Consider the following 25,608-nt stretch of genomic DNA (forward strand, 5'->3'; position numbering starts at 1 on the left):
CGCATTCCAGTGTTTCACCACCCTCTTAGTGAAAAAGTTTTTCCTAATATCCAATCTAAACCTCCCCCATTGCAACTTGAGACCATTACTCCTCGTTCTGTCATCTGCTACCATTGAGAACAGTCTAGAGCCATCCTCTTTGGAACCCCCTTTCAGGTAGTTGAAAGCAGCTATCAAATCCCCCCTCATTCTTTTCTTCTGCATACTAAACAATCCCAGCTCCCTCAGCCTCTCGTCATAAGTCATGTGCTCTAGACCCCTAATCATTTTTGTTGCCCTTCGCTGGACTCTCTCCAATTTATCCACATCCTTCTTGTAGTGTGGGGCCCAAAACTGGACACAGTACTCCAGATGAGGCCTCACCAGTGTCGAATAGAGGGGAACGATCACGTCCCTCGATCTGCTCGCTATGCCCCTACTTATACATCCAGGGTCTCTGTGTCCTTCGCTGCTGTCTAACCGGAGAGGTGCGTTCAGGCAGTGTAGGATAGCTCTCGGGCAGAGGGAGGGCCCTGTGCTAGGGGCACAAGTAGGCAAATCGGGGCTGCAGCGGGAGCTGCTGAGTGCTCAGTGTTGTGGATAACCAGGCTGCTTATTTAGGTGCCAAAGGAGGACTTGGGAACTTAACTTTAGGCACCCATTTGAACAACGCCAGCAGGTCCCTGGGTTCTATCCTGGGTCAGTGCTTCGTGCTGGGCAGGTCCCCTCCCGTCTGTGTGTCTGGAAGTTGGGCACAAGGATCCCTGCCTAGCTCCCAGTGGAGCTGAGACAGAGCTCAGTACGTCTGTGGAACGCTTTGGAGCCGGTGGGGACTCCCTGCTGCTGTCCTGTGCAAGGCCATGGCGGCAGCTACCCGGTTCTCAGTTAACAGGCCAGGAAGGAGAACGGGTCCCGATCATTTCCTCCCTTTTTAGTTTGGGTTTTTGAAGCAGCTGCCCAGGCTGTGGGCACTGGTGGGTGGAGCTGGCTGGGCCTGCTGCGGGAGGAGACTCTTCCACTCTCGTTTCCTTCCTGTGCCCACAGGCCAGGTGCTGGGTTGCTAGCCCCACAGCCAATGACCTCTCGCCCTGCGGGAAGCAGCTGGGCAGGTCAGTGTGTGCCAGGTCCACCCGAGTGTTAATGGCGAGCGAATGGGCGACAGGGAGGCAACTGAATTGTTTCTCTTTTAACGGGTTTGCGGGCCTGGTAGGCGTCACCTGGGGAACAGCGAGTGACTGCACTTGGGTCCCATTCATTGCAAAGGCAGCAGCTTTTCTGGACTCCGGTTTTTATGTTTATAGGGTTTCAGTTCACATCTGTTTTAGAGGCATTGACACTCCCTTCTCAGAGATGTAATAATCCCCAGGGCTCGCGCTGGGAGAGCAGCTTCTGCTTTAGCAGGAGAGGAAGGTTTTTAAGTCTCCAGCCCTCCTCCTCGTTGAGTCTGGTGAAATTCTGCCCATGTCAGGGCTCCCACCAGTTGTTGAAAAATCTGCAGCAAATAAAATCTTAATGGGCACTTACTGCCTTTTATAGTTCCCTAAATTTGGAGGTGGTAAAACATCTAGTTAAACGGGAAAGTCCAGGTATTTCCATGAGCAGACTCGGTCTCCCTCACAAAGCCAGTCTTTGTCTTCAGGTTAAATGAAAACCTGCAGAAACTCACAGAAGTTTATTTTCCCCAACATGCTCGTGTCCTCATCCACCATTTACGCTCCTGGTCTGAGGTCTGTCTAATCCGTGTGTCCAGCGTATGCCTAAAGCTCCATCCTCACTCTCTGGGGTTTTGTACTGTGCCTGGCACTGTGGTATCAAGCACTGTCCAGTTCAGAAGCACAGACCCAGGAACAGAATCCAGATCTCCAGAGTCCCAGTCCAGTGCCTGATCCTCCTGCCCATCCATCCTCTCTTGAGCATGTTCACAGGGGGCTAGAGGTCCATTGTTTTGCCTTTCCCCAGGGATATTTTGGGGTGTTTTTTCCCTTAGTATTTTAATCCTCTTTCCCTCTCCGACTCCTCCTCCCTCCCTCTCGGGGTTTGTGCTTTCTTTAGGGCAGAGATTCTGCTAGTAGCATGTGAGTTGAGCTTTGCAAGGAATCACGCTGCCCTTTCTCCTCACCCCCCTGAGGCCCTGTGCATTGCCCCACATGCCGGTCCATGGAGAGGAGTTGAGCGATGGGCCTCAGCTCTCCCAGAACTGCTAGATACCTGGGCCACCCGCTGCTGAGAGAGCTGACTGTGCAAAGTGCTGGGTGCTGCTGGCTCACTGCGGTGTTGCCTCTCAGGGTCCAGTTGGCCGGTCACTTTAAATCCAGCTGGACCAATGCTGTGGGCTTTGCAGGGCATCGTGGCCGCCACTAGAACTGGGGCAGCACGAGTGCCCTGTGGCATGCACTTCCATTGTATCCCCTCTCCCCTTGGTAGCAAGGAGGGAAGGCGTGTCCATTTTCTACTGCAGACACTAGCCCAGCTGGCTAAAAGGCTAAGCTCCCCCAGCTCCATCTGCAAGGGGTCTCTCGAAGGGGGGCAGGGAGCATGATCTTGTGGGTGTCTGCCAGTGGGCAGTGGGAGAGGAAGCCAATCTTCCAGCCTCGTTGTCTGGCTCTTTCCTGGAAAGTTAAAGCTCCTTCGCTCTTCCCCACCCCCTGCTAGGGGGTGTTTTTGGCAGGGGGCAAGATCATCCTCGAACCCACAGCACAGAGGCCATGGATCATCTCCAGGCAGTCAGGCAGATGAAGCCCTTGCTGTGGGTGGTGGAGCCTCCACAGATACATTTCCTGTAATCCTTGTTCCTTAACTCTGCAGTTCCAGCTCCATCGATGAGTGACCGGAGCGGCAGGACGGCAGGTGTATTGGGGCTTAGGTGAGGGACAGCTCTGGGGCAAGCCAACACCAATGGGAACCTTAGTCGCTGGGCTGTCTGCAGTGTGATGGGTCAGCTCCACAGCGCGTGCAATGGGAACTGGAACCGGTACCCGCAAGCCCCCTCCCCGCAGGGGCTGTGGCATTCCATGTTCTGGGATGGCGCCACTGGAGTTCGTCTGCCCCCCTCTGCTGGCAGTGCTTTCTGGATGGTGTTCTCCCTCCGCATTTCTTTCCCATTAGTTCCACTCCCACCCTGCCAGCCAGAGCCCCAAAGTCAACAAGCTGGAAGGACTCTCACAGGGCAGTGGATGTTCGCTGACCGGCTGGAGTCAAGTGAGACTCCTGCAGGGTGGCTTATGGGCCTGTCCAGGGCTGGCTCCCTTCAGGGGCTGGCGAGTTGCTCCAGAGCAGTTGGGGATGTTTCTGTTGCTGCGGAATTGCCCTAGAACCCGGCAGGAGCTGCTCTTCGCTGGGCCACTCTCTCCTCTCCATACTGGTGTAAATCGCAGGGGACACCAGGGGCTTTTCGGAGTTGCCCTAGATATGCCCTGGGACAGAGAAAGTGACTCCCAGCTCTAGCTCTCCTGGCCGCTCCTTCTGACTGTGGTGGCTAGATGGGTTCCCCTTAGCCCCAAGGTCTGGCCGGGGAGGTGTCTCTGAGCCCAGCAGAGCTCAGCCAGCAGTTGCAGGAGGCCAGTCGAAGCAGGATGTAGCGAGTGATGGTTTGTGTCTGGTGCTGTGATTAATTGCTGAGCTCCGGGGGAAGAAGATGAGTGGGGGGAGCTATTATCGCGCAGTGCATGGCCAGAGGTCAGAGATCATATATAGCAGCTGGGGCACTGTTTTTACAACACACAGTTCCCCCGAGGGAGGCAGAGGGATCAGATTTATCCCAGCAGCTCCTCACTGGAGTCTTACAAACAACAGAAAAAGTTCCTCTGCCCTGTGGCAAAGTCTCCTGCGCTTGGACTGATGGCAGTGGACCCCTCGGAGGGGCTGGAGTACCGCAGCCACCCGCTCCGTAGGCTGCGCAGGGTCAGGGGAAGCACTTCAGGGCACTGGAAATGAACAGGAGAGGATTTATTGGGAAGGGACACCTATCTCAGCAGCTACCATCCTCCCAGAGAAAGCCTGCTCCCTCCAAGGCACACAGCTCACCATGTTCGTCGCTCTGGGGTCGAACTGTGCCCCCCTCTCCAATTTTAATGGCGGGGACAGCTGGCATCTTATGGGATTTGCCTGAAATCAAAGCATTTAAGATGCAGTGAAATCCAGTTAGTAGCTGGGCTGCGTCTCACTCCTCTGTTCACCACGTTGAAACAGAGAAATAAAAGGAAAATGAGCACGCAGGAGACAGACCCTGGGAAACAGCTTTCACCTGCTTCCCTTCCTCCAAATGTTTGCAGTGAGCAGAGTTCCTCTTCCCCAGCTCCTGTCCTGGACTCTCCCCTCCCTGCCTGCAGCCCGGACCTCACGCTCTCTTCTCCAGGCTGCCAATCCAACACTTCACTGAGAAAGAAGGAATGGAGAGTCCTGATAAAAGATGAAGGGTCCTGCTCTCTTAGCAAACCCATCCTGGATGGCAGAGCGGTGCTGCTGAAGACACCGCCTTTTGGTGCCCCTGTTCCAAAGCAGCCTGGCCTGGCCAGAGCTGGTGAGAGGGGAAGTCTGGGCAAGCTTGTTAATGGACTTAGTGCAGGTGGCTTCTCTTGTGCTCCCAAGGGACTGAGAATATAAAACATAAGCTGTGTTGGGCTGGAGGGTTTCCAGGGAGTTCACTCAGCTCCTCCTCCCAGACTCCTGGTGCTTTGCCACCCGGTGGCTGTGGCTGTGAGTCAGTGCCCCGGCTCCTCTCTGCCCACAAGGGGCAGTGAGTCAGAGATGCAAGGGAGGAGATTCATGGCGTGTGTCATGGACCAAAAGGCACCTGCTATGAGCAATTAATTTTAAACCATTATAAATTGTAACAGCAAGTAGCAGAGCATCCTCCCGGCTCCCAGAAGAGCCCGGAAAGAAGTCACAGTTCCCTGCTTTCTATGGGGCTGCATCTGAGCAAAGCCCAGGGACAGAGCTGTAAGTGGAGGGGGTGCCCTGCGTTTGGGAGTGGATTGGAATTGCCTCAAGGGTTTTAAATCACTGATTTCCACCCCCGCCTCCTTCCTTGTTACGGCTTGGCCTGTTCCTTTGGGCTAATTCCATTGTTCAGCTGGTGATGGGAACCAGGGATTTGGGGTGGGTTTGCTAGATTCTGAAGCCTGGATGAAACCCTATCTCTGCCTTGGTTGCATGGGCTCCACATGGGGAAATTTCCCCCCTGCCCCATCTCCCTTCCACAGGCCTCTTGGCTTAATGATCAGCCTTGAATTACTCCCTTTTTAAGCCTGTCCAGATGCATTGAGAAACTGCTCCGATCTGTTTGTTATGTAAAGTTCCACCATTTGCAAGTGCCAGTTGCATGGTTCCTTCCCTTCTGAATGTCCCTCAGGTGTCAGCAGGCCCGGTGACTTTTGCATTCGCACCCTATTGAGGAGGGGAGAGCTGGGGCCCTTCTGGTGCTAGGTGTTTCACAGACACTGTGTTGTTGGGAACAGGCAGGTCTTCAAGGTCTCTGCAGTGTCTCAGGAGGGCTGGCATTCCTCCTTCAGCAACATTCCTGACACCGGATCCCCACCTGTCTGTGCACTGCAGGTGGGACAGGTTGCTGCAGCCCTTCGCCCAATATAAACATCAGGAGAACAAAGGCTCACTGGGATAGCCCCTCCAAGGCTGCACATTTCCAGTTCCCGCCAGGTAAAGCTCTAGGCCCGGAGTTAATGTTTCACAGAAAAGCCAGGAATGATTGCCCTAAAAGGATCCATCTCAGGGCTCTTTAATGCTGCTCCTGCTTGCCAGGACCATAGCAAGTGCACAAAGGGAAGAAGAGTGAAAGCGGCTCAGCCAGGGGTTGCTGTGTCCATCTGAGAGCTCAGTGCAAGCTTTTATTTTGAGTAGCCTTCCTTCTCCAAAGGGTCCCAGTGGATGGAGGGATCTGGAGGGGGATGCACGCATCCCAGGGGAATAGCACAGGTTTATTCTGGCTGGCTTCGCAAAGACACTGAGATGCCCATTAATTAAATGCTGCTTTGTCTCATACAAAATGTAGGAATCCCAGGAGGACAAGTGTATTAACTTCCTTCCCCCAGGGATTGTGGAGTCACCACTGTTATGAGGCACGTTGATTTTATGAATGTTTATAAACTTCCATCAAACTCTCTTCTTCTGGGCCTAATGTGCCAACAGGTGCCACATTCCTCCCTAGAGGTGGCAGCATTTCAGTGGTGGGTGAGACCAATCCCCGCCTGGGACATCACCAAGCGGAGTGAATGAACATCCATGAATTGCTGTGAGGCCGTGGGTGGGGAAGATGCTGCAACAGGAAAAGGTGGGGAGTTATTTCTGCTGTTGGGGGCTGCACAGATAGGGTCTTTTCATACTTCAAGTGGTTTCCAGAGATAATGGATACATCCCAGAGGGCTTTCCCCTGCTGTGGAGAGGAAGGAGCTGCCATGGCACCAGAGTTAAATGTGCTCGGGGTCCAATATTCCCCCGCCCTGGTTAGCAATCACCGTCTCGACATTGGGCATGCGTGTCTCCTCCTCTCAAGAGGGAGCCACTTAGGTTTTGGTTCCTCCTGAGGCTCCGTCCCTGGGACCCAGGGGCTCGTGATCCCCAGGAGACAGAAGCTCCAGGTGGTGAGTGGAGCCCTCACATCAGGAAGAGTGATGGCTGAAGTGTCCCAGTCCAGCTCAGTAAACCAAAGGCTCTCAGGCGGGTGATGCGCCTCTCCCCAGTGGTGTTGTCCAAGGGAGGTGGAGACTGATGGGGGAGAGGCTGCATTCCTTCCTTCCAACCTGGCCAGGCAGCAGTTTGGGTTTGCACTGCAGTATGGGAACAGGGAGGCCATGTGAACGCGGAGAAGGCACCTGGCAGGGCTGGGGCTGCAGAGAGGCATCAGGAGGAATCTCAGCTATTCCACCCTCCACTAGTTCCGTGCATGACCCGGCCGGTTACAGAAGGAGGCACTGGATTTGCCCTGTGATTTTGGGGGCGCAGGAGGCTGACACGTTTCCCTCCTCCACCCCCAACGCTGGGGGAGATTTGGGAATTCAGAGAGCAGCTACGGCTGTGCTGGTGTCGGGCTGAGAGGGGCTGGAGAGTCTCAGCAGAGGGATCGTCTCTGGAGAGGGGGTGAGAAGGTGCGGAGGGGCGGCTCCCATCCAAGGCATCAGGAGAGCTCGGAGGGGCGCTGAATACCAGCTGAAGCTGCACAGCCCCTTGCCGTGTCGCCAGGACGTAGGGAGGCTGTTCAGACTGACCAGTCTCTGCGGAGCAGAGTCCCCACTGGAAAGGGGTTTGGGGCCAGAGCCCTCAGCCTGCCTGGGTTCACACAGACTCCAACCCCCCTCGCACCTGGCACTGCAGCGGGATCCCAGGGCCAGCCCCTGCACTGGGGCAGTCAGTGGAGTCTCACCAGGCCTCTGGGCTCCAGCCTGACTCTGCCTTTGCCGAGCAGCAGAGCTGGGGAGGCACTGCCAGGCCAGCTGAGCCCGAGAGGCAGGCCTCTCGCCCGTGCGTTTGCCAGGGGAGGCGAGGGGGGTCAGTGTAGCTAACTCTAAAGGTGAAAGCTTATGCTCAAATAAACTGGTTAGTCTCTAAGGTGCCACAAGTACTCCTTTTCTTTTTTCTTTTAACTCTAAAGGTGTAACTCTGCCTGCCCACGGCCACAAGGGACAAGCTTCCCCCCCCGCTGGCTCCTCACAGCTTTCCCCTCCGCCGCTCCGACAGCACCAGAGTCAAGGGAGGCTAGTTCAGAGCAGGGTGCGGCACCACGGAGCAGTGACTCCTATACTGAGCCATTGCTTTGCACAGAGGAGGGCTGCTGCCCATGGGGCCTGTGTATTTCCCTCCCCCACCCCTACGAGAACGGGCCTCAGCTTTCAAGGCTTCTCCTCTTGTGAGCGACAATAGCTCCTGTGGTTGTGCTCTGCGCAAGGGAAGCTGTTTCTCCTCATCACAGTTTGGCAGGGGCCGGGGCCTAGGTGATGGCTGGAGAGTTTGGAGTTGAAAGATGTCTGTGCGTGGAGCCGCCCTCCGCCCGCTGCAGTACTGCAGCCAGGGATCTACTGGCAATCATAACAACAGAAACGTGCCGGCGGGGGGGGGGGGGGTTTGGGAAGTGTGTTGTGGACCGGTGCTGGACCCCCTCCCCAGCACGCCCACAGGCAGCCTTAAGGAATGGCCAAAAAAAAATAGAAACTTTTGAAATCAGAAAGAAGCCAATCCCCACCTCTCCTGGTAAGCACTTCCTGTTGGGATTAGCAGAGCTGGTGGGCATGTGTGCACTCTTTCTTCAGGAAATACCTTTAGTAAGCCCTGGTGGGGGTCTCCATGGCAACCGGCGAGAGGACCTGCTGATCTAAGCCATTCAGTTCTTTATTGTTCCCTGCATCTCTTTGTTGGCTGCTTTATTGCAATCACTCTGGCAAACACAGCAGTTTGCACCGGTTTTGTGAGGACTGAATGCGGAATTTCTCCATTCCGATGGCCTAGTCTGGCCCAGGGCCATTTGCATGCAAAATCCTTAAAAACAATTAAAACAAAATTTAAAAAAAGAGCTGGATTAAGAGTCTGGCTGAATACTGAAGGGCTAAAGGTTAATCTACGTTGCTCCCTTCCCTCAACTCTCCTACCCTGTGCCTCTCCCGCGGCTCTGTCCTCTTTAACCCTGAGAAGAGTTTTCTCCCCTTGCTCTTTTTAAGACTGGGGGCGATGAACATTTTACTTGCTAGGAAATTGTTTCTCTCTCCTCCCCTTCACCCTCCCCCCTGAAGGAGGCCAACTCTTCGGAAAGCTAACGACAGCTATATGAACTTAGTGACATTTACCATCTGGCTTGAACTTGCCAGACTAAACTCCGTTCTTAGTTCCCTTTCAGAGTAATAAAAGCTGCGGAGAGCTGGGGACGTTACATCATGCGTATACTTTTCAGACTGGTTTCAAAGCAATTACACATTCCACCTGGGCCAGAATTGCCCCTCCTCTAGCCAGAGATGTCAGGTTTCCCCACAGGCTGTCAGTCCCTCACTAGCAGCCACTAGCCCAGGAATGATGCACCCTCCCTCCAGAAGCTCAAGTTACATCCTCAGACTTGGAATTCAAAAAAGGAAAAGTTTAACGTGAAGGATCTGGCGTTCTTCTTTCTCTCTCTTGGTCTAGCCCACTGAAGGGCTGCTCTGCAGCTGGGTTTGTACAGTTACCGTCAATAATCTCACAGCTTGCAGCTTTTTCATGAAAAAACTTATTTTAAGTGTTACCTCTATATTTAGCCCTGGTGTGACCACTGCTGGAATCCTGTGTTCAGTTCTGGTGCCCACAATTCAAGGAGGATGTTGATAAATTGGAGAGGGGGCAGAGAAGAGCCACAAGAATGATTAAAGGATTGAAAAACATGCCTTATAGCGATAGTCTCATGGAGCTCCATCTATTTAGCTTAACAAAGAGAAGGTTACGGGGTGAGTTGATCACAGCCTGAGAGTAGCTACTTGGGTAACAAACATTTAATAAAGGGCTCTTCAATCTAGAAACATAGAACATGTGCCAATAGCTAGAAGGCGAAGCTAGACAAATTCAGACTGAAATAAAATGCACATTTTTAATGGTGAGAGTAATGAACCTGTGGAACAATTTACCAAGGGCGGTGGCAGATTCTCCATCCCTGGTGATTGTTAAAACTAGTTGGATGTTTTTTCTAAAAGCTCTGTCCTAGGAATTATTTCAGGGAAGTTCTGTGACCTGTGTTATGCAGGAGGCCAGACTAGGTGATCACAACAATCCCCTCTGGCTTTGGAATCTAGGAAATGCAGCTCAAGGCTGGGTACTTCAGATAGCAGTTTGTGTGACAATACATTTGGACTCTTATAGTTCGTGCCTTTTCAGCCAAGGGTCTCCAAGCACTTCTAAAGGAGTTGACTGAGCCTATGAGACAGGGAAGGGCCTGGTTGATTCCGCTCTGGGGCATAAGGCATCAGCAGCCTACCAGTGCACATTAACCCTGCGCAGGGATTGTAGGACAGGAAGTGCAAAGCACTCTGACTGAAACTACAGGGCAATTTAAGGAGGCAGAATTTATTTGCCAATCACGGAGTTTGGTTAGGATAGCGGGTAACGCCCATGCTGACAGAAAGCACCATAAGCCAGCACCACTTCCTGCAGCTCCTAGGCCATCTCCCACCCAAGGTCTGTGACCAAGCCAGTCCTTGCTTAGCTTGTGGGAGAGCTAAAAGGGACATGACTGGCTGTGCGTTAACCATGCAGTCACGGTGTGGGGGTTGCAGGCTGCGGGTCTCCTGGGTGAAGCGTTTCTTTCCCGAAGGGGCACTGATATTCAGGAAGTGTCTTGACAAATCCCTGGACTCCCAGACCTCAGACTAGGGAGTGTCGGCTCTAAGTGGAGTTGCTGTGGCAAACAGCTGGTGCTTGAGAGCTGAGGCCCATGTGGAGCCCCTGAGTCCACGCGTAGCACTGCCCCAGCGAAGAGAGACCTGATGAATGTGGGGTGGGTAGCTTTTCTCTGACTGGTGTTGCACAATAGCACCTCCAGGTCTCCCCACTCTCCTGAGGGCAGTGACTCCCCATCTTTCCTGCCCCCATCTAGGCAAAGGGAGAGGAATGCCACACTGCAGCCTTATGTCGCTTAAAATGTTTTTTAACTCTGATATTCCTTCTGTTCCGCCCAGCTCTTCCCGAACGTCTGGTGCTGGGAAGCCCTGCCTCTTGCCCTGAGTTATGGTGCAGGAGTGACTACCGTTGGGTCCATTTTGGGGGGACTCCTTCTCTGCTGTCGGGAGCTGCCCAGGTTGCCTGTTCAGTGCCTCCCTGCACAAAGGGAGAAAGACAAAGGTCTGGGAAGAATAGCGGGGAGTTTATCTGGCTTATTAAGCCCTTGCTAGAGTGGGCAGCTTGTTCTGGGATTGATCTGGTGCCGGAGGAGAAGCTGAACAGCGCCCAGTGCAATCTAGCAGCCGGCGGCTTTGTCCCCCTCTGGAGGAGCTGCACCTGTTGGCTTGTTTTAAGTTACAAAGTAGTAGTGTGTATGAAAGAGACGTTTCAGCCCGACAGAGCCCAGTGATCAAACAGGCTCAGTTTAATTAACATGCACCAAGGACAAACCAGCATCACCGCTCACATAGCAGGCAGGCCTCTCCCAAGAGGAGGGGGTGGGGAGCTGTGGGCTCAGAGACTTCTGTGGGAATTGCGAGCCAAATGTTCTCATGGGCTGTCTGCTCCTGTAATTCAGCTCCCGCTGATAGTTTGCTGCCTAGGGCCCGATCGCCAGCCTCTTACAGGAATAGTTACTAGTCAGGGAAAGCTTTCAGGAGTTGTTTTTTGCCCAACCTACAGCAGGGATAGGACTGCAGGGGACAGAGCAGAAACCCAGTCAAATGTGTTTCCAACTTTTGTCACCAATGCCAAAAGCATCTGTCTGTCCCCTGAGTTGGACCCTGGTCTGCCTCTGCTCCATGCCCCCTTCAAGGGGCTGCGGAGTCGCCCAAAGGTTCTGAGTGCCAGACAGCCAGACATCCCCGTGTGACATACTCCAGTGATTCCCAGTATGAACAACTGTCCCTCCCGTACCCTGACCGCTCCTCTACCCCGGCCCGGAGGCTGTAGAGTGCACACACAAAATGCAGGCCGGCAGTTCCTAAGACACCCGAGCCCGCCTCCTTTTAAAGGTACTCCATCCGTCTGCCCCGGAAGGGCCAAGCTGCCGTTGTTTTCAGCATGGCAGGCATACTGCTGGGATGCCACCGGCTTGTCCAGAGCAGTTGCATCCACCTCTCGGATTAGCTGCTGCACCCAGACTGCGCTTCCAGAGCCATGAAGGGGACATGAGTGAATAAGCTGCCATCAAAATTAAGCTACCCTGATGCCAGCACTCTCCTCCCCCCACCCCTCCTTGTGCCTCCAATGGAAGCGCATGACCTTGCTGGATTATCTGGATGCTGGGTCTCTAACCCAGCCCCTCTCCTTCCATAGGGGTTAGCTACCCTGGACATGCTCATTAGCCTGTGAATTCATTTTCCAAGCGTTCCCACCGGGCCTTGTTTTCAGCTCTGCTCCTAAGTGCAGAGATGTGCTCTGGGTTACCAGCGGCCTGCCTTGCCTCCTGACTCCCCTTGCTCATCGACTCCAGCTCAGAGAGAACCCCTGCCCATCCCGTCCAGCACCTCTGCACTTTGAGCCCGCGTGGTCATGCAGTTAATGTAAAACAGCCTTTGACTTTAAGGAGATGGGGGGAGGGGCTTTGTTGTCTTAGAAACGAGATCTGGCCCCCACTCCCATGCTAATGGCTAACCTCCTCCCAGTTCTAGCCCCTCCCAGAGAGAAAGAAAAACAAGAGCCTGAAATTAAAAAAGCAGCCTTGGCCCCGTTAGAATGTGAAGCTTCGAACCCGCCATCGGGATCCCTGCCTGGAGAGCAATGGGTCCTCATCAGCCCTGTGCCCATGTTCATGCATCAAACACCCCTGTGAAAAATAGCATCCCTGGGGTTCTGCATGCAGCTGACCCAGGATACTGGATAAAGCTGATTGATTGTAAATTGTCCTGAAGTTTTGTTCTCCCCCAGATTCCTCCCCCCACACCCCGAGCAATCTTCTCACCATTTCTATAGGTCCAGCTGAGACATGTGTAAGGATTTGCAGACTGTCGTAGACTATCATAGAATTGCAAGCAAGCTTTCTTGAAATTCTTTCCAGGCCAGTTTTATAGGCAATGCCTTGCCCTGGTCCCCAGCACAAACACAGTGCAGAGGATTTGTACTAGCTCTGGCCTGTTGAACAGGAATGTTTTCTTCCTGGCTAGAGTTGCTTTTTACGGTCCCAGAGTTTGTTTAATGGAAGAGGACACCTCCAACATGAACTGGGAATCTGAAGGGTCTAATAATCCCTGTTCTAAATCTCCCAGCAGTGCAGCGACCAGATAATTGCACAATAACTGTGGTTGGCAATATTGGAGCAGTCCATGGCACTTCTGGGTGTGACTCCAAACTTCAAAGACTGATTTATATCAAAGCTTTTGGCTTCCTCACATCCCTGGGTGCACAGAGCACTGGCTGGGCTTAGGCTGAAATGCTAGCAGGACTTTCACAGACAAAGAAAAACCTCACAGGCTGAGTAACATCAGCAATAAGCAAGGCACAAAAGCAAAGCAAGGTGGCCTGGCTTGCAGAGGGGATGAGTGCTCACAGCTCCTCTGTGGCTTCAGTGAGAGACATAAAAAACCAGGCCACAAGCCTTCACCAAGTGATCCTTTCCTAAAAGAAATAACTGCATGAGATGGATATGATTTAAACTGTACCCTGCTTACCCCGCTTGGAGAACAGATGCTAACACAGTTTCAGGGCGAAAAAGATAACAGGGGAAAGTGTCTTCTTATTATTAGTGTTACTATTGCACGTAGGAGTCCTGGCCATGGACTCGTTGTGCTGGGCGCTGTACAAACACAGAACAAAAGGACAGTCCCTTCCCCAAAGAGCTTACAATCTAAGACAAGAGATGAGCAATCACACGGACCAACAGGGGAGTACAGGAAACAATGAGACAGTGTTGGTCAACGTGATGGACTGTGGTCTCAGCTCACCAACAGCCTTGGCTTGTCAGGTTTTTTTATAGACATTGTGGGAAAGGAGGTTTTAAGGAGGCTTTTGAAGGTGGATCGTGAGATAGCTTTGGGGAGCAATTTATAAGCATCCGAGGCAGAGTGGAAGAAAGCACAAGGCTGCTTGTTTGAAATTTTAGCGAGTGGGTGATGGAGGACGGAATCATGGGCTGATCAGAGGCAGGAGAGTAGACATCTCAGTAGAGAGTGAGAGAGGACAAGTGTGGGGGATAACTGTACATACCCTTGAAAGTGAGGGCAAAGCAGCTTATGTCTGATGCGATGGAGTGAGGAGTTTTCGTGAGATGGGATCATTTTCTGGAGTGATTTCTTTTGTTGTTGGTCTGTTGTTTGTTATTGGAAAGGAGGGAAAAGCACAACATTATACTGCAGAGCCCTTTGTGTCTGAGCACACAGCTGGGTTGGAAATCTGCTTTGTAAGGTGCCTGCGACTAATAAATTGAAACACAAAATGCCAGAGCTACTAGAAATGAACATTTCATGAGGTTGTACAAGATCAAAGAAAGCAAGATGGCTTTCTCTGATTCCTCAAAGGGTTGTTGTCAGTCTAAAACTCCCATATTAAAAAACATTTTATTTGTGTTATTGATAAACTTCTGAGGCAATTGGCACCCTGCCCTTGGTGGTTTGGGTTGACAGCACTGCAGGGGGGATGGTGAATTTTCCTCCTAACAGTTCATTCAAGTTTTTCTTTAAAATCACAAAAACGTTTTGGCTGTTTTCTCTTAAACGTTTCCCCTCAAAGCATCTCATATGTATAAGAAATAAAGAAATGCCTAAAAAACAACAACAACAAAAAACAAGACAGGATCTATAGCAGAGAAAAGTGAAGTTCCTCTAAATGGATCTTTCATTTTTAAATACTAAAATATTATTTGTATTACCGTTGCCCTTAAGAGACTAGGTCCTTGTTGTCCAAGGTGCTGTACATAAATATAGTGGCAGTCCATGCCCTGAAGTTGCACTGTTTACAGGTGTGATTTTTAAACCAATGCAAGCCTCTTTAGGGGGCGGGGGGTGTTAGCTAAAGTAATTAGAAATTCATTTACGCTAAACTGAAATAAGTGTCCACACACGGAGTGCCACCAGCGTGGTAGTTTAAAAACTTATTTAAGTTAAACTGGTGTAACTTTGTGGATGGGGCAAAACCATGTTGCAATGCAGGATAACACCCCAGAGTAGCATGGGAAGAAAACTGCACTTAGCAATCAATACCTCGGCAAGCTTTTTTCAGTGTTGTTTTGTGCTTACATTGCTGGAATTGTTTGCCCAGGTTTTTGTGTGTGTTTGATGGCTGCAGGGTATGAAGTGCCCAGCCCCAGGGGTTCTGGACAGGTAAGTCATCTCTTGTAAACGACTTTACCTATACCTATGGAGCAGACAGAGCCATGCTTGTAGGGGTCAGACGCTGTAGCCCGAGTCTCCAGCTCTGGGAACAAGTGGTTTTCTGAGCATGATGCTGGGATAATGCCAATGCTCAGAGTGCGCCCACTGGTGTCTCTTTATGAGTTCCTCTCTGGGGGAGGGGAAGGGGCACTGCTGTGTGTTTCTAGCAGTATCTACCAGAAGGCTCTTGCCTATTTGATGGATGAGTGCACTGATAAATTAGCCTAGCGCTGGGGCTGGGAGTATGTAATGCCACTCAGGCATTGGGGAGGCTGTGGGAAGTCTGATACACGGAGGAAATCCAGTTGACGTTTTGCTCTTGGATTCAATATCACGCTGGTGGAAAAAGCCTCCAAATTGAATTGGAACCCGAACAGGGCTGATGGGGATGGGAGCAGGCGAGAGGGGCAAGCTCTCATCCTTTCCAACACTGGATGTGAGCTGAACCAAGCCTATGGAGCCGTGGACACCTATGCCATGCCCCAGAGAGACACCCTGGCTTTCACAAAGTGTCCTGCTCTCCCTGGCACTGCCAGGTATTGCACCAAGCTAAAGCAGTGATTTGTTTGGCATCGGAGGGTGGGTATCTCCTTTGACATCCTCCCCCCCACCCCTTTGTTCCTGGCCCTGCAACTCCCAAGTCCTTCCAGCCATGATGCCTTGAGCAGCTGTAGGGAGAGGGATTGAACCTCTGCAGGGGTAAAGACTTCTCTGCGGGAGGCCATCGTGACAGTTCACCTTATAGGCAACTAGTGTCTTTAGAAGCAATGTCTCCCCTTGAGACTCTGCTCCCCGAGGCAGAGCTCGGGGTCTGGGAGAGTGCACGAGTCGGTCTCTGTGTATTTCAGCCGACACTGCTTTAAAATGATAGGTAGGTAGAATGAGCTGCTTCCAGACTGGACTCATCTCAAGTGGCTTTGAAGCCAGCAGGGCTGCGAGGCGTTTAAATCCCTGCTTGGAGCCAGGAGGTGCAGAGTAGGTGGTTTGCACATGAAACCTCTGGAGGGCTCTGTCTGTTCTCATACACTCGGAGGTTGCAGCCTTGCTCCTCAGCTACACCTTTGTATCAGGTGTTCTCTAAAGCAGGAACCGGAGAGGAATCCTGGAACAGTGATCCTGCAAGACCGAGCGGTTTAAAAGGCAGTGCCCGGGGCCCAGCCCCCCAGCCCACACCTGCTCAGACAGGCTCCAATGTAGTTGGGAGACAACAGATCAAGTAGAGTTGGAGAGTCTTGGAGTGAAGAGAAAGGATCTTTGTGCTGCTAAACCAAATGTTGCATTTGATGGCAGCTGCAATTCTCCCATCGTAATAGAGTTGGAAACTTGGAATACTCCAGCCAGCACCTGTTCAACTGGAGGCTCACCTGAGCTGACCCGGCCCACCCAGGACGCTATTACAAAAGCAATTATCACTTTAGCCTCTGCCTTAATGCAGTTCCCTTAATTGATCCTCCTCCCCCCCCTTCCTTAAAATGCTTTAAGCAAAGTGGTAATCAGGCAGCATGAAACCTGGCCTGCTTTGCTGGCTGCCTTCTCTGAGCTTTGCAGGAAGCGAGAAATTGGGCAGAGCGTGGTGTTCCCAAGGGCAGCCTCTGCATGTGCTCTTAGGGGGGTGGGGTGGGGTGGGGTGGGGGGAGAGTCATGCACAAGCCAAGATTTTCAGACGTGAGTGGCAATTTTGGGTGTCCAACTGAAGACCCCCTTAAAGGGGCCTGATTTTCAGAAAGCGCCCAGCACCCACCCTCTGAAAACCAGGCCTCTTTGAGACTTCTCAAGTTGAGCCCCCAAATTCACTTCTGAAAACCTTGGCCAAAGTATTTTCTGACCCTCAGGGGCTGGGCTGAATGATGCTTGGTAAAAGGTCAAAGGGCGCATGAACAGCCTCAACTTCCTTGCTAATGTCTGGGTTATAAAATGAAGGTGAAATGCTTAATCCTGCTGCAGTTGCTTTTAACCTCTGCCTCTTCTTCCCATCTCCGCCCTGCTCTCTGGGCTGCATGGCAGGCCTGCTAGCTGCCGTGCTTTTCAGGCTAACAGGTAGGTGAGCTGAATTGCCCTTCGCACCATGCCGTCTTCAAGTCAGGATGCCGCCACCTGCCTGGCAAGCATGGCGCCCCGTTGCAGCTGTTGTTAGCTGCTTCCCGCGCCCATCGTCGCAGCTGAATTAAAAGGCAACGGCCCATCACACTGTGCCCCAACACTGCTTCTCCAGAGAGCCACATGTGGAAAGCGGAGACCTGCGTGCCCGAGCAGGGCTTGGCCTGCAGAGTCGCTGCAGGAGGGTGGTGCAGGAGACTCCCCGTGGGACGCGCAAACCCCAATAAACATCCGTTCACAGCGTGGTTTCCTTTTGTCTCTATTTTCTTTCTCTCCTAACTCTTCCAGTTCTGCCCAAAGCGAAAATTGAAGTGGAGTCGCATTCGGCTCACCCTGGCGACCTCCTCCTATTGCGTTGCCGGCTGCGGGACGATGTCCAGAGCATCAACTGGGTGCGAGATGGGGTCCAGCTGGCAGAGAACAACCGGACGCGCATCACTGGGGAGGAGGTAGAGGTCAGGGATGCTGTGCCTGAGGACTCAGGGCTCTATGCCTGCATGACCAACAGCCCCTCAGGGAGCGAGACCACCTACTTCTCCGTTAATGTCTCAGGTTCGTAGCAGCCCTGGGACTGGGCACAAAGGGAAGGGGGGCCCAGTTGCCTGACTGCAGGGCAGGAAGCAGATTACTTGTGTGGGAACCAGATGTAAATCTTGCGTGCACACACCTGCAGATTGTCTTATCTTTCTTCTGGTAGCTGGTGGGCTGTTTTGGTCTGTGGGGTACTGGTCAGGGAACCCTGAAGCTTTACAAAGGCTTGATGTGCGGCCAGCACCAGAGCATCCTCATGCGCCCTCCCTGCCATGTGTCCTGGAGCAGTTCTAGGAATCAGCTGATGCATTCGCTGTGCCGCAGCGCTGCACATCCATCCATCCGGGATGCACATTTGTAGCATGTTGGACTTCTCACCCCCCTCCTTTCATTGGTTGTGCTGCCTGCCGCAGCGGAGATGGGCAGATGTGGCAGCTTCTTCTGCTCATGCTGCAGCAGCTGTTCCCCTGGGGCTGATCCTGGAGTGGTATGACCGGGGAAACGAGCACTAGGGTAACGGAAATGTGTAACACCCACCCAAGGACTCTTTCCAGTGCTGGCTGCAGGAGGCTCCCTGGAATGGTTTGGAGCAAAGGTGTTGCACAGCAGGGTGTATATGGGGGGATTCAGAGCAGTTGCTGGGCTGGCTGGACATGGGAGGCGAGGCCCTAGGGACAGGTTAGCTGCTAAGAAATGTCTGGGGAGTTGTGAGTGGGTTTGCAAACCCCGTCTTGCAGACCGAGAGGGCGGCGTGCACCTGTGCATCTGTCTCATGACCTCGGCCTGCTGTAGCCATGTCACGTAGCTGTTTTGAGCCCTGGAAGGTGTGGGAGAAAACTGCCATGGGGTTGTCTCAGGTCAGGGGCAGGAAAAGCCAGCTAAGTTTGACTGTGCCAGCTGCACATTTTGCTGGCTGCTCTGAGCGCGGGGTCACCATGGGGTCTGGTGCGCAGGGTTCATCAGGACGCCGCTTGCGGAGGGGAACACCAGGGAAGCAAATGGGAGTCCATCCTCCAGAAGACCAACAGCCGCTGGGTTTTACTGCCGACCCTGGAACAATCGGGCCGTGTTCTGAAGAGGAAGGCTGGGAGCATTAGCAGCTGTTCCCAAGCAGTCAGCCAGCAGAGCAGGGAAGGTGCAGGAGAGAAGGGAGGAGGTGGGTAACTGGGCATTTAGGAATCAGATGAGAACGCCTCAGCAATGCTGGGAGCTGCCTATCGAGTGACCCAGGGGCCCAGCCTTTGACTCCCTGAGAGTTCCAGTCTGGCCCAGTTGGCTGCTCCCTGCTGGCAGGTGTATCCCGTACAAATGGGGGCAGAACTGTTTATTCAGCCTGTCGGATCGGTGACTAGGTCACGGCCCTTTCACCATCCAGAGGACTGGGCGCGGGCGGCCCGGCCCTGCAGAGCCTGTCGTTACAGCTCTCTGAGCTGTTTTGGCCCGTCCATCCTGGGCACGCAGCCATGCTAGCACTAGCCGTGGTCCGGCACAGCATTTTCCGGCCCGGGGGGCCCATCTTCAGGCTGATTTCAGTGACTGGTGAGGGAGGCAGATGGTTTTCTAACAACCTCACTAACTAAAAACTTCCCATAGATTTACCCCCATTAGAGAATCTGGATTGGGCTTTCTTAGCCTGTCCCCACCTTGGGTGTGGATGCAGTGTCACAGCCATGCCTGCCATTCACCCTGTTTGGAAAACAGCTTCAGACATGCTTACAAGCATTAGCCAGGCTCGGATCTAGATTCATTACGAGGCGGGCTGGGCAGTGTCGAGGTCCCATGGTGCCAGATAAATCCGATCACAGGTGAAGAGGAACTGGGTGGGAACTGGTGGCAGAGTGGCTAGAATTAGCGCCTGATGGTGGTTAGGAAGCTGAGCTGCTGCATAGGGAGGGGCTCATGCAGTCTGTACCTACGCGCCTGCAGAACCTCAGCTCTCACGCAAAGGTGCGTTGTGTCTCTAACCTTTGTGTCAAGAGAAATGCTTAGAAATGTGACCTGACCGTAACTGCTAGAGCATTGTCTGCCTGAGCCTGCAGACAGACTGAACTGATCGCTCCCAGGGGGGTGAGCTGCGGTGCATCTCACTGTCCATTTAAATGTCAATGCTATTAACCATTTCCCTGCTGATCGTTGTAGCAGACACATCCAGCTAGTGCTTATGCCACAACCTCAACTCCCCTCCCTGGGGCTGAAACCCTCAGCTAATCCCCACTCTTCTGTTTCGTCCCCCCAGCTCCCTTCTGATGATGTAGTGCTGTGTTGCCAATGCCACAGTGCCTGGTACGCTGAAAGCAGAAGTGTGGACATTACATTGAATTGAGTATGAAAATCGGCAAGGCCAGGCTCCTAGCACTGATTGCGCCATTTACTGTCCTCCTTAGTTGATTTAAAATCCCTGTGTTCGAACTGAAATGCAGCTGCTGTGGAGCACCGGGCCTCCTGCACGGTGGCGTGCACCGCGGTGTCTAGGGCCTGCCCCACGGAGTTAGGCCAGGTTTGCTGCCGAGTCCTGGGGGCCGTTGGTTGTGTGTGGGCGGGTGGGAACTCTCAGCCCCTGGTCCTGTCTTGGTTAGGGCTGTTATGGGATGTGGTTGCAAGGCCAAGGAGAGAGAGGGAGGGGCCAGGCAGGGGCCAGACTTCCTCCATTTCTCCCTGAGTGCCAAAGGAGCACAGGTCTGAGCAAGGGGGCAGATTCCTTCCGAGTAGACGACTGCCCAGAGTGCTCCGCTTCCTCTCCCCTGGCCCCAGAACCCCTGTACTCAAGTCCCTCCCAGGGCCAAAGGGATAGCTTGTTTTGACCCTCCTGGTTTCCACTGTCCACATGAGCGTCCCACTCCGCGCTCCTCCGTGCCTGGTGTTGGAGTCTCACTCTGCTACATGAAAGCCTGCAAAAGGGGGTGGGCCAGCGAGAAGCCAAGGTGGCTCCTTCTGTGCTGCTCAGTATCCGCCTGGCAAGTCTGACCCCCCTCCCCGGTGAATGGAGAGCTCTCCTTGCCTGAGCTCTGGTTCCTGCGCTCTCTGCCCCCTTCACATGACGACACAGCACGGATGAGGGTGCAGGCAGCAAATCACGTTGCCATGACTTGCTGGTCCCCAGCGTGTGGAATGTACCAGTGAGCATCTGTCTGGGAGGGGCATGCTGGGAAGCCCTCCCTTCCCATTGTCCCCTGGGCGGGGGGAACGGGGAGCTGTTACGTACAGTTCCTAAACCCTGCCTTTTAATTCTGCCCATTGGAGCTATTCTGCAAGTTGCTCTGGGGCTGTTTGTATTAGTGGGAACCCCCTTTGCTGCTTAGACGAGGGGGTTGAATGGCTCCTAGGCAGCCCAGTGACTAGTTCCCCTTGTGCAGGACCCTAGCCCAGCCACTCCACGGGGAGCTTCACTGGCAGTATAGACTCAGGGGCGTAGCGGTTTGGAGCTGTGTCTTTGCACAGAGTCTGATGAGTTCAGTTATCCCCACACAGTTTTGTAACTCCACAGGACCCATCAGCTGATTAAAGCCGTAGGTGACACTGGGTGAGTAGGGCCAGTGGGTTAGCTGGCCTCCTATGTGAGGGGCTGTTCTCTTGCAGCTGAGCTGGCACATGGGGGAGGAAGGGTAAAAGCCACACACAGGAAGGGATGTGGCCCTGTGCAGCTCTGCTTGGTTCTTCTTCCTGCAGGATGGTAAGTGAGGCAGCTGGAAGCAAAACTGAAACCCGGCCACCTCTTCTCTTCTCTTGCAGACGCTCTTCCATCCGCTGAGGATGACGACGACGACGACGACTCCTCCTCGGAGGAGAATGAGGCAGATAACACCAAACCGAACCGTACGCATGAGACACGATTTTATACCTAACGCAGCCTCACGCTGACACTGCCCTCCCCTGGCTGCTACCTCTCTGGCGGGGGAGGGCCGAGGGGCTTGGCCTCTAAAACTCGGGCGCTGCATCCCATGGGGTGGTGTCTCCTTTTTATTTTGTGTCATTCACTAAAGCAACTTAGAGTTTTTATGAAGGGCCTAGCCCGTTGCGGGGCCTCGCCCAGCACTGCCAGGGCCTAGCAGGTGATGGCCCAGGCTGCCAGCAGCCATAGCGAACAGCTGTGAGCTGCATGCTATTATCTTCTGCTATCCCTGCGAATTCCCCAAAGTGCCCTCACTGCCCCCGCCTGCAGGTGGAAACGCTCCTGCCTCCAGGCTTCAGCTTGTCATTCATTCACCCAGACCATTATCTGCTTTGGAAATGTCAAGGTCACCTGGGCTGCTGGAGTTGCATGAGACAAAAAGAGTGTCAGCGTGTGAATGCCTCTGAAGGAGCTGGCCTTGTGCACATGAGCGGCTGGGCTTGGAGCCATGCGCATACATCTAAATAACACTCAGAGCCTGACAAAAGGCCAGCAGCTTGCTCTGGGAAGTGACTCCTGCTCCAGCCAGTCCCACCTGGAGAACGCAAGGGCTGGGGAATGGCAGAGCCAGGTAAACCTCTAGCTTCCTGGTGTTGCCAATATCCCTGTTAGGGGCGTGTCTAGCTGGAGAAATTTACTGGCATAATTATACTGGGAGAAGGATTCTGCTGGAGTTATTCTTGTATAACTCACTGGTATAATTTTCCAGAATGAGTGTCCACCTGGGGAGTGATAGTTCCCTAACTATAGTGGTCTAATTATCCCAGTAAATTTCTCCAGGTAGACAAGCCCTTAGTCTTGATGAGGGTGCTGCTAAAATACTGTCTGTCTCCTTCCCTGGCCTGAAACGTGTTCATGATCTATCTGGTTGGGGTAGGATATCTTGTCTACAATCAAGCGTAGCTCCGGGTTCCCGGCCCACCTGACCGCAGGGTTAAACCAGTGAGGATACTCCTCAGTATTTTTAAAAGTCCTGCCCCTTCCCTGTCCCCCAAACCCTCCTACTGCAATCACACTCAGATTAGCAGATGCAGATTCTGCCTCCAAGCTCGCAAGGCAAATCCAGCCAGGGAAGAGTCCTGGTCCCATCTGAATAGCAGAATTGGGGTTGGAAAGGAGCATATCCCTGGGTGCAGGACAGGCATCTCTGGTGACGGTGTGACACAAGTGATCAAAGATTTTGTAGGCTACTGGAGCCATGATCTTGCTCTGTGACAGGCTGCTGGCCGGGGCCAGGGTTGCACTGCGGACAGCCGGTGACCTGTTAACGGGGCCTGGGTGTCATCCAGCTGAGAGGGGCTCTAGAAAGAACAGATACTAGGGCAGGTGGCAGCTCTTGAACCTCCCTGGGTTTGTCTTGGGCTCTCCCTTTGGCTGTGTTGGCCCCTCCGCTCCTTGACAGGCATTTTTACAACAAACCCCTTTGCAGCCACCAGACCCTGTTCTTCCGCTAAGCCAGGAGCGGGGGCTGGGGCAGAGGGATGTCCTCTTTCTCAGTGTGCCCCGATGGCACTGGGGGCATTGTGCAGCCTGCAGGGGGAGTTCCAAACCCACATGGCCCGTTGTGAGGTCCCAGTGCCAGCGGCTGAGCCCCAGGTCCCTCCTGTCGGCGTCCTCCCCTGTGCTGACTCGCATCTCTCTGCTCAGTGGCTGTGGCTCCCTACTGGACATACCCCGAGAAGATGGAGAAGAAGCTCCATGCTGTCCCAGCTGCCAAAACGGTGAAGTTCAAATGCCCGTCGAGCGGGACGCCCAGCCCCACGCTGCGCTGGCTGAAGAACGGCAAGGAGTTCAAGCCTGACCACCGCATCGGTGGATACAAGGTGAGCAGGGGTGGGGGTGCTGTGCAGATAGGGGGTATGGATTGGTCTGGAGCACGGAGGCAGTGGGGATTTTCTCTGTCTGAAGCTAATGGGCTTTGGGCCTATTCACTGCCGTGTTGGGTGCACTAAGAACGCCCAAGACCCAAGGAGCACCAAGTTCCAGCCCCAGGCTTCTGGTATCATGGTGCAAGGAGGTGCACAAAGTGGGCAGTGCTGAATGCCCCCCTGGGGGCTCTTGTTCTTCTCGAGCCAGCCTTTCTCTTTAGGGCCAGGCTCTCAGCTGGGGTAAACTGGCCTCACTTCACTGCCTGCAGCACAGTTCCATTCCCTGCAATGGAGCTCGGCCAGCCTACACCCGCTGAGGATTGGGCCCAAGTATCCTGTTCTGGATAAAGCAGCAGCATCTCTCTTGTATGTCCAGGTAGACTGGGAGGGGAGGTTCTCTCAATGCCGGTCGCCCAACAGCCTGCAGGATTATAAAGTGTGTGTGTGTGTGGGGGGGGGGGGTCCCAGGCAGGCATTTCTCTAACTTTTTAAAATGATTTGTCTCCCCTTTGCTGTTTATAATAATCCCTTGGGAACCTGAATACAAAATGCCTCCTTCTTGAAAATGTATTGGATTCTATTCCCGCTGGATACGTGTGCATAGGTTTGTTATTGTAGGGTTCCTTGTGAATAAGCTTTGCGCAGGGTGGTGGTGATGTAGAATACCTTGTGAGCACGGGGCTGCTTGTGCACTGGGCTATCACTGCAGCGGGGAGTGTGTGTGCTGGGCTGTCACTGCAGGGTGGAGTATTGTGGGAGTGGTGCTGGGGTGGGCTGGTTGGGTTGTGAGCGCTGGGCTTCTGGTTCAAATAATTCTTATTGAAAAGTGTATTGAGGTGGAGGAAGGATGGACATGTAGTGGAGGCACTGGGCCTCTGGAGCTCTGGGTTCAACTCCCAGTCTCTGCAACAGGCTCCCTGTATGACCTTGGGCAAGTCACTTAACCTCTCTTTGTTTCTCAGTTCCCCACCTGTGAAATGGGGATAACAAGCCTTCTCCATCTCCCAGGGGTATGGTGGGGCCGCATCTCCCAAGCTACAGGAAGGGGAGCCAGATAAGAACCTAGACTGAAACCATTGCTTTGGGGGGAAAAGTGAATGGGTGTTGCAGATTAGCGTGCACCGGGAAGGCTGCTCATTTGGGCTGCAGTCTCCCAGCAGGGATAGATGGGCCCCTGTAACATTCAGGTTACAAAATAGACCTGCGAGGGTGGCCTGCTGATGGGTCAAGCTTGCGCTAGTATGCGTTATCAGGGAGGGGATGGAAGAAAGGCCGAAATGAGTCTCTCTTGCCCAGCTTTGACATTGGGGTTTTTTGCTCCCCTGCTGTATTGATTTGCACACAAACTGCCTCAGATTCCCCCCGCTCATTTTTGACACTCCGGGGAACTCTCTGGGCTCTTCCCACGGCCGGGCTGTTACAGGACAAGCCCAGTTGCTGCAGAGGAGGGGGGGATGACTTTATTACTGGGCAACAATATGGCCAGCAGAAGCCGTAGGGGCCCCAGGCTGACAGGTTTCTTGGGAAAGTCTCCCAGGCCCAGCTCTGGGGCCATAATTCACTCCCTGATACTTGGCTCCCTTAGGAAGAGCAGGACAGGCCACTTTTACTCCGACGAGGGTCTGTTGTTTGCCAGGGATGTCCTGTCCTGGGAGTGAACTGAAGCAGGTGAATGGAGCCTTAGACTCTGGAGCTCTCCAAGGAGTGTGGGGCTGATACTTCCCTGTTTCCTTTCCCTTGTAACAAAGCTATTGTTCGAGACTCTGAGTTCAAACCAAAGCAGGAGAGGACCTGGGAGCATTATGCAGCCTCCCTGGATGGTCAGCGCTGGAGTCTGATAGCCAAAAGAGAGAGAGCACTTGCTGCTCCGATTTCTTTCTAGCAGTCGCTATTGTACTATATTGGAGGGCACAGTTTACCCTCTGATTGCTAGGGGAGCATTTCCGTGTTGTCTTTAAAGCTACTGTGCATGGCGTGGTTGCACCTCTGGCGAAGCGAAAGGCATTCTGGCAGCTGGTGCGGGCGTTCTGCTGTCTGGTGTTGACACCCCTCCTTTGGTTGCCCAGAGAACGTGTTTCAGTGTTGAATGATTCAGGAGTGCGGTGCTGCCCCACAGCTCCATTGCATAGACTCCTGCATCAATAAAACTCCTCCTGAAGTAGCCAGAGGGAAGAACTGTCCTTTTTTCCTTCTCTTTTTAAAACTGCAGTGTTGGTCAAGGCCTCTCAGGAGGAATCAATAGTGGCTTTAATGAGACACAATCCATGATTCATGC

The 25,608-nt window shown here is 53.3% G+C and overlaps 1 protein-coding gene across 6 annotated transcripts in view; it reads left to right on the forward strand.

Annotated features, from left to right (window-relative positions):
• The window catches only part of FGFR1 (fibroblast growth factor receptor 1), a 71,548-nt gene that overhangs the window by 16,974 nt on the left and 28,966 nt on the right, over positions 1-25,608 (forward strand). For 3 of the 6 annotated variants that reach the window (XM_074940158.1, XM_074940157.1, XM_074940159.1), the window contains exons 3-5: positions 17,334-17,597; positions 21,306-21,389; positions 23,113-23,288. In XM_074940158.1, coding sequence (XP_074796259.1) covers positions 17,334-17,597; positions 21,306-21,389; positions 23,113-23,288 — 524 coding nt within the window. Of the gene's footprint in view, positions 1-17,333; positions 17,598-21,305; positions 21,390-21,887; positions 22,037-23,112; positions 23,289-25,608 lie in introns of those variants that run through there. The other 3 variants (XM_074940160.1, XM_074940161.1, XM_074940162.1) reach the window with 2 other exon arrangements.

The sequence above is a fragment of the Natator depressus genome, chromosome 26, assembly GCF_965152275.1.
Source record: "Natator depressus isolate rNatDep1 chromosome 26, rNatDep2.hap1, whole genome shotgun sequence".
Lineage (NCBI taxonomy): Eukaryota > Metazoa > Chordata > Testudines > Cheloniidae > Natator > Natator depressus.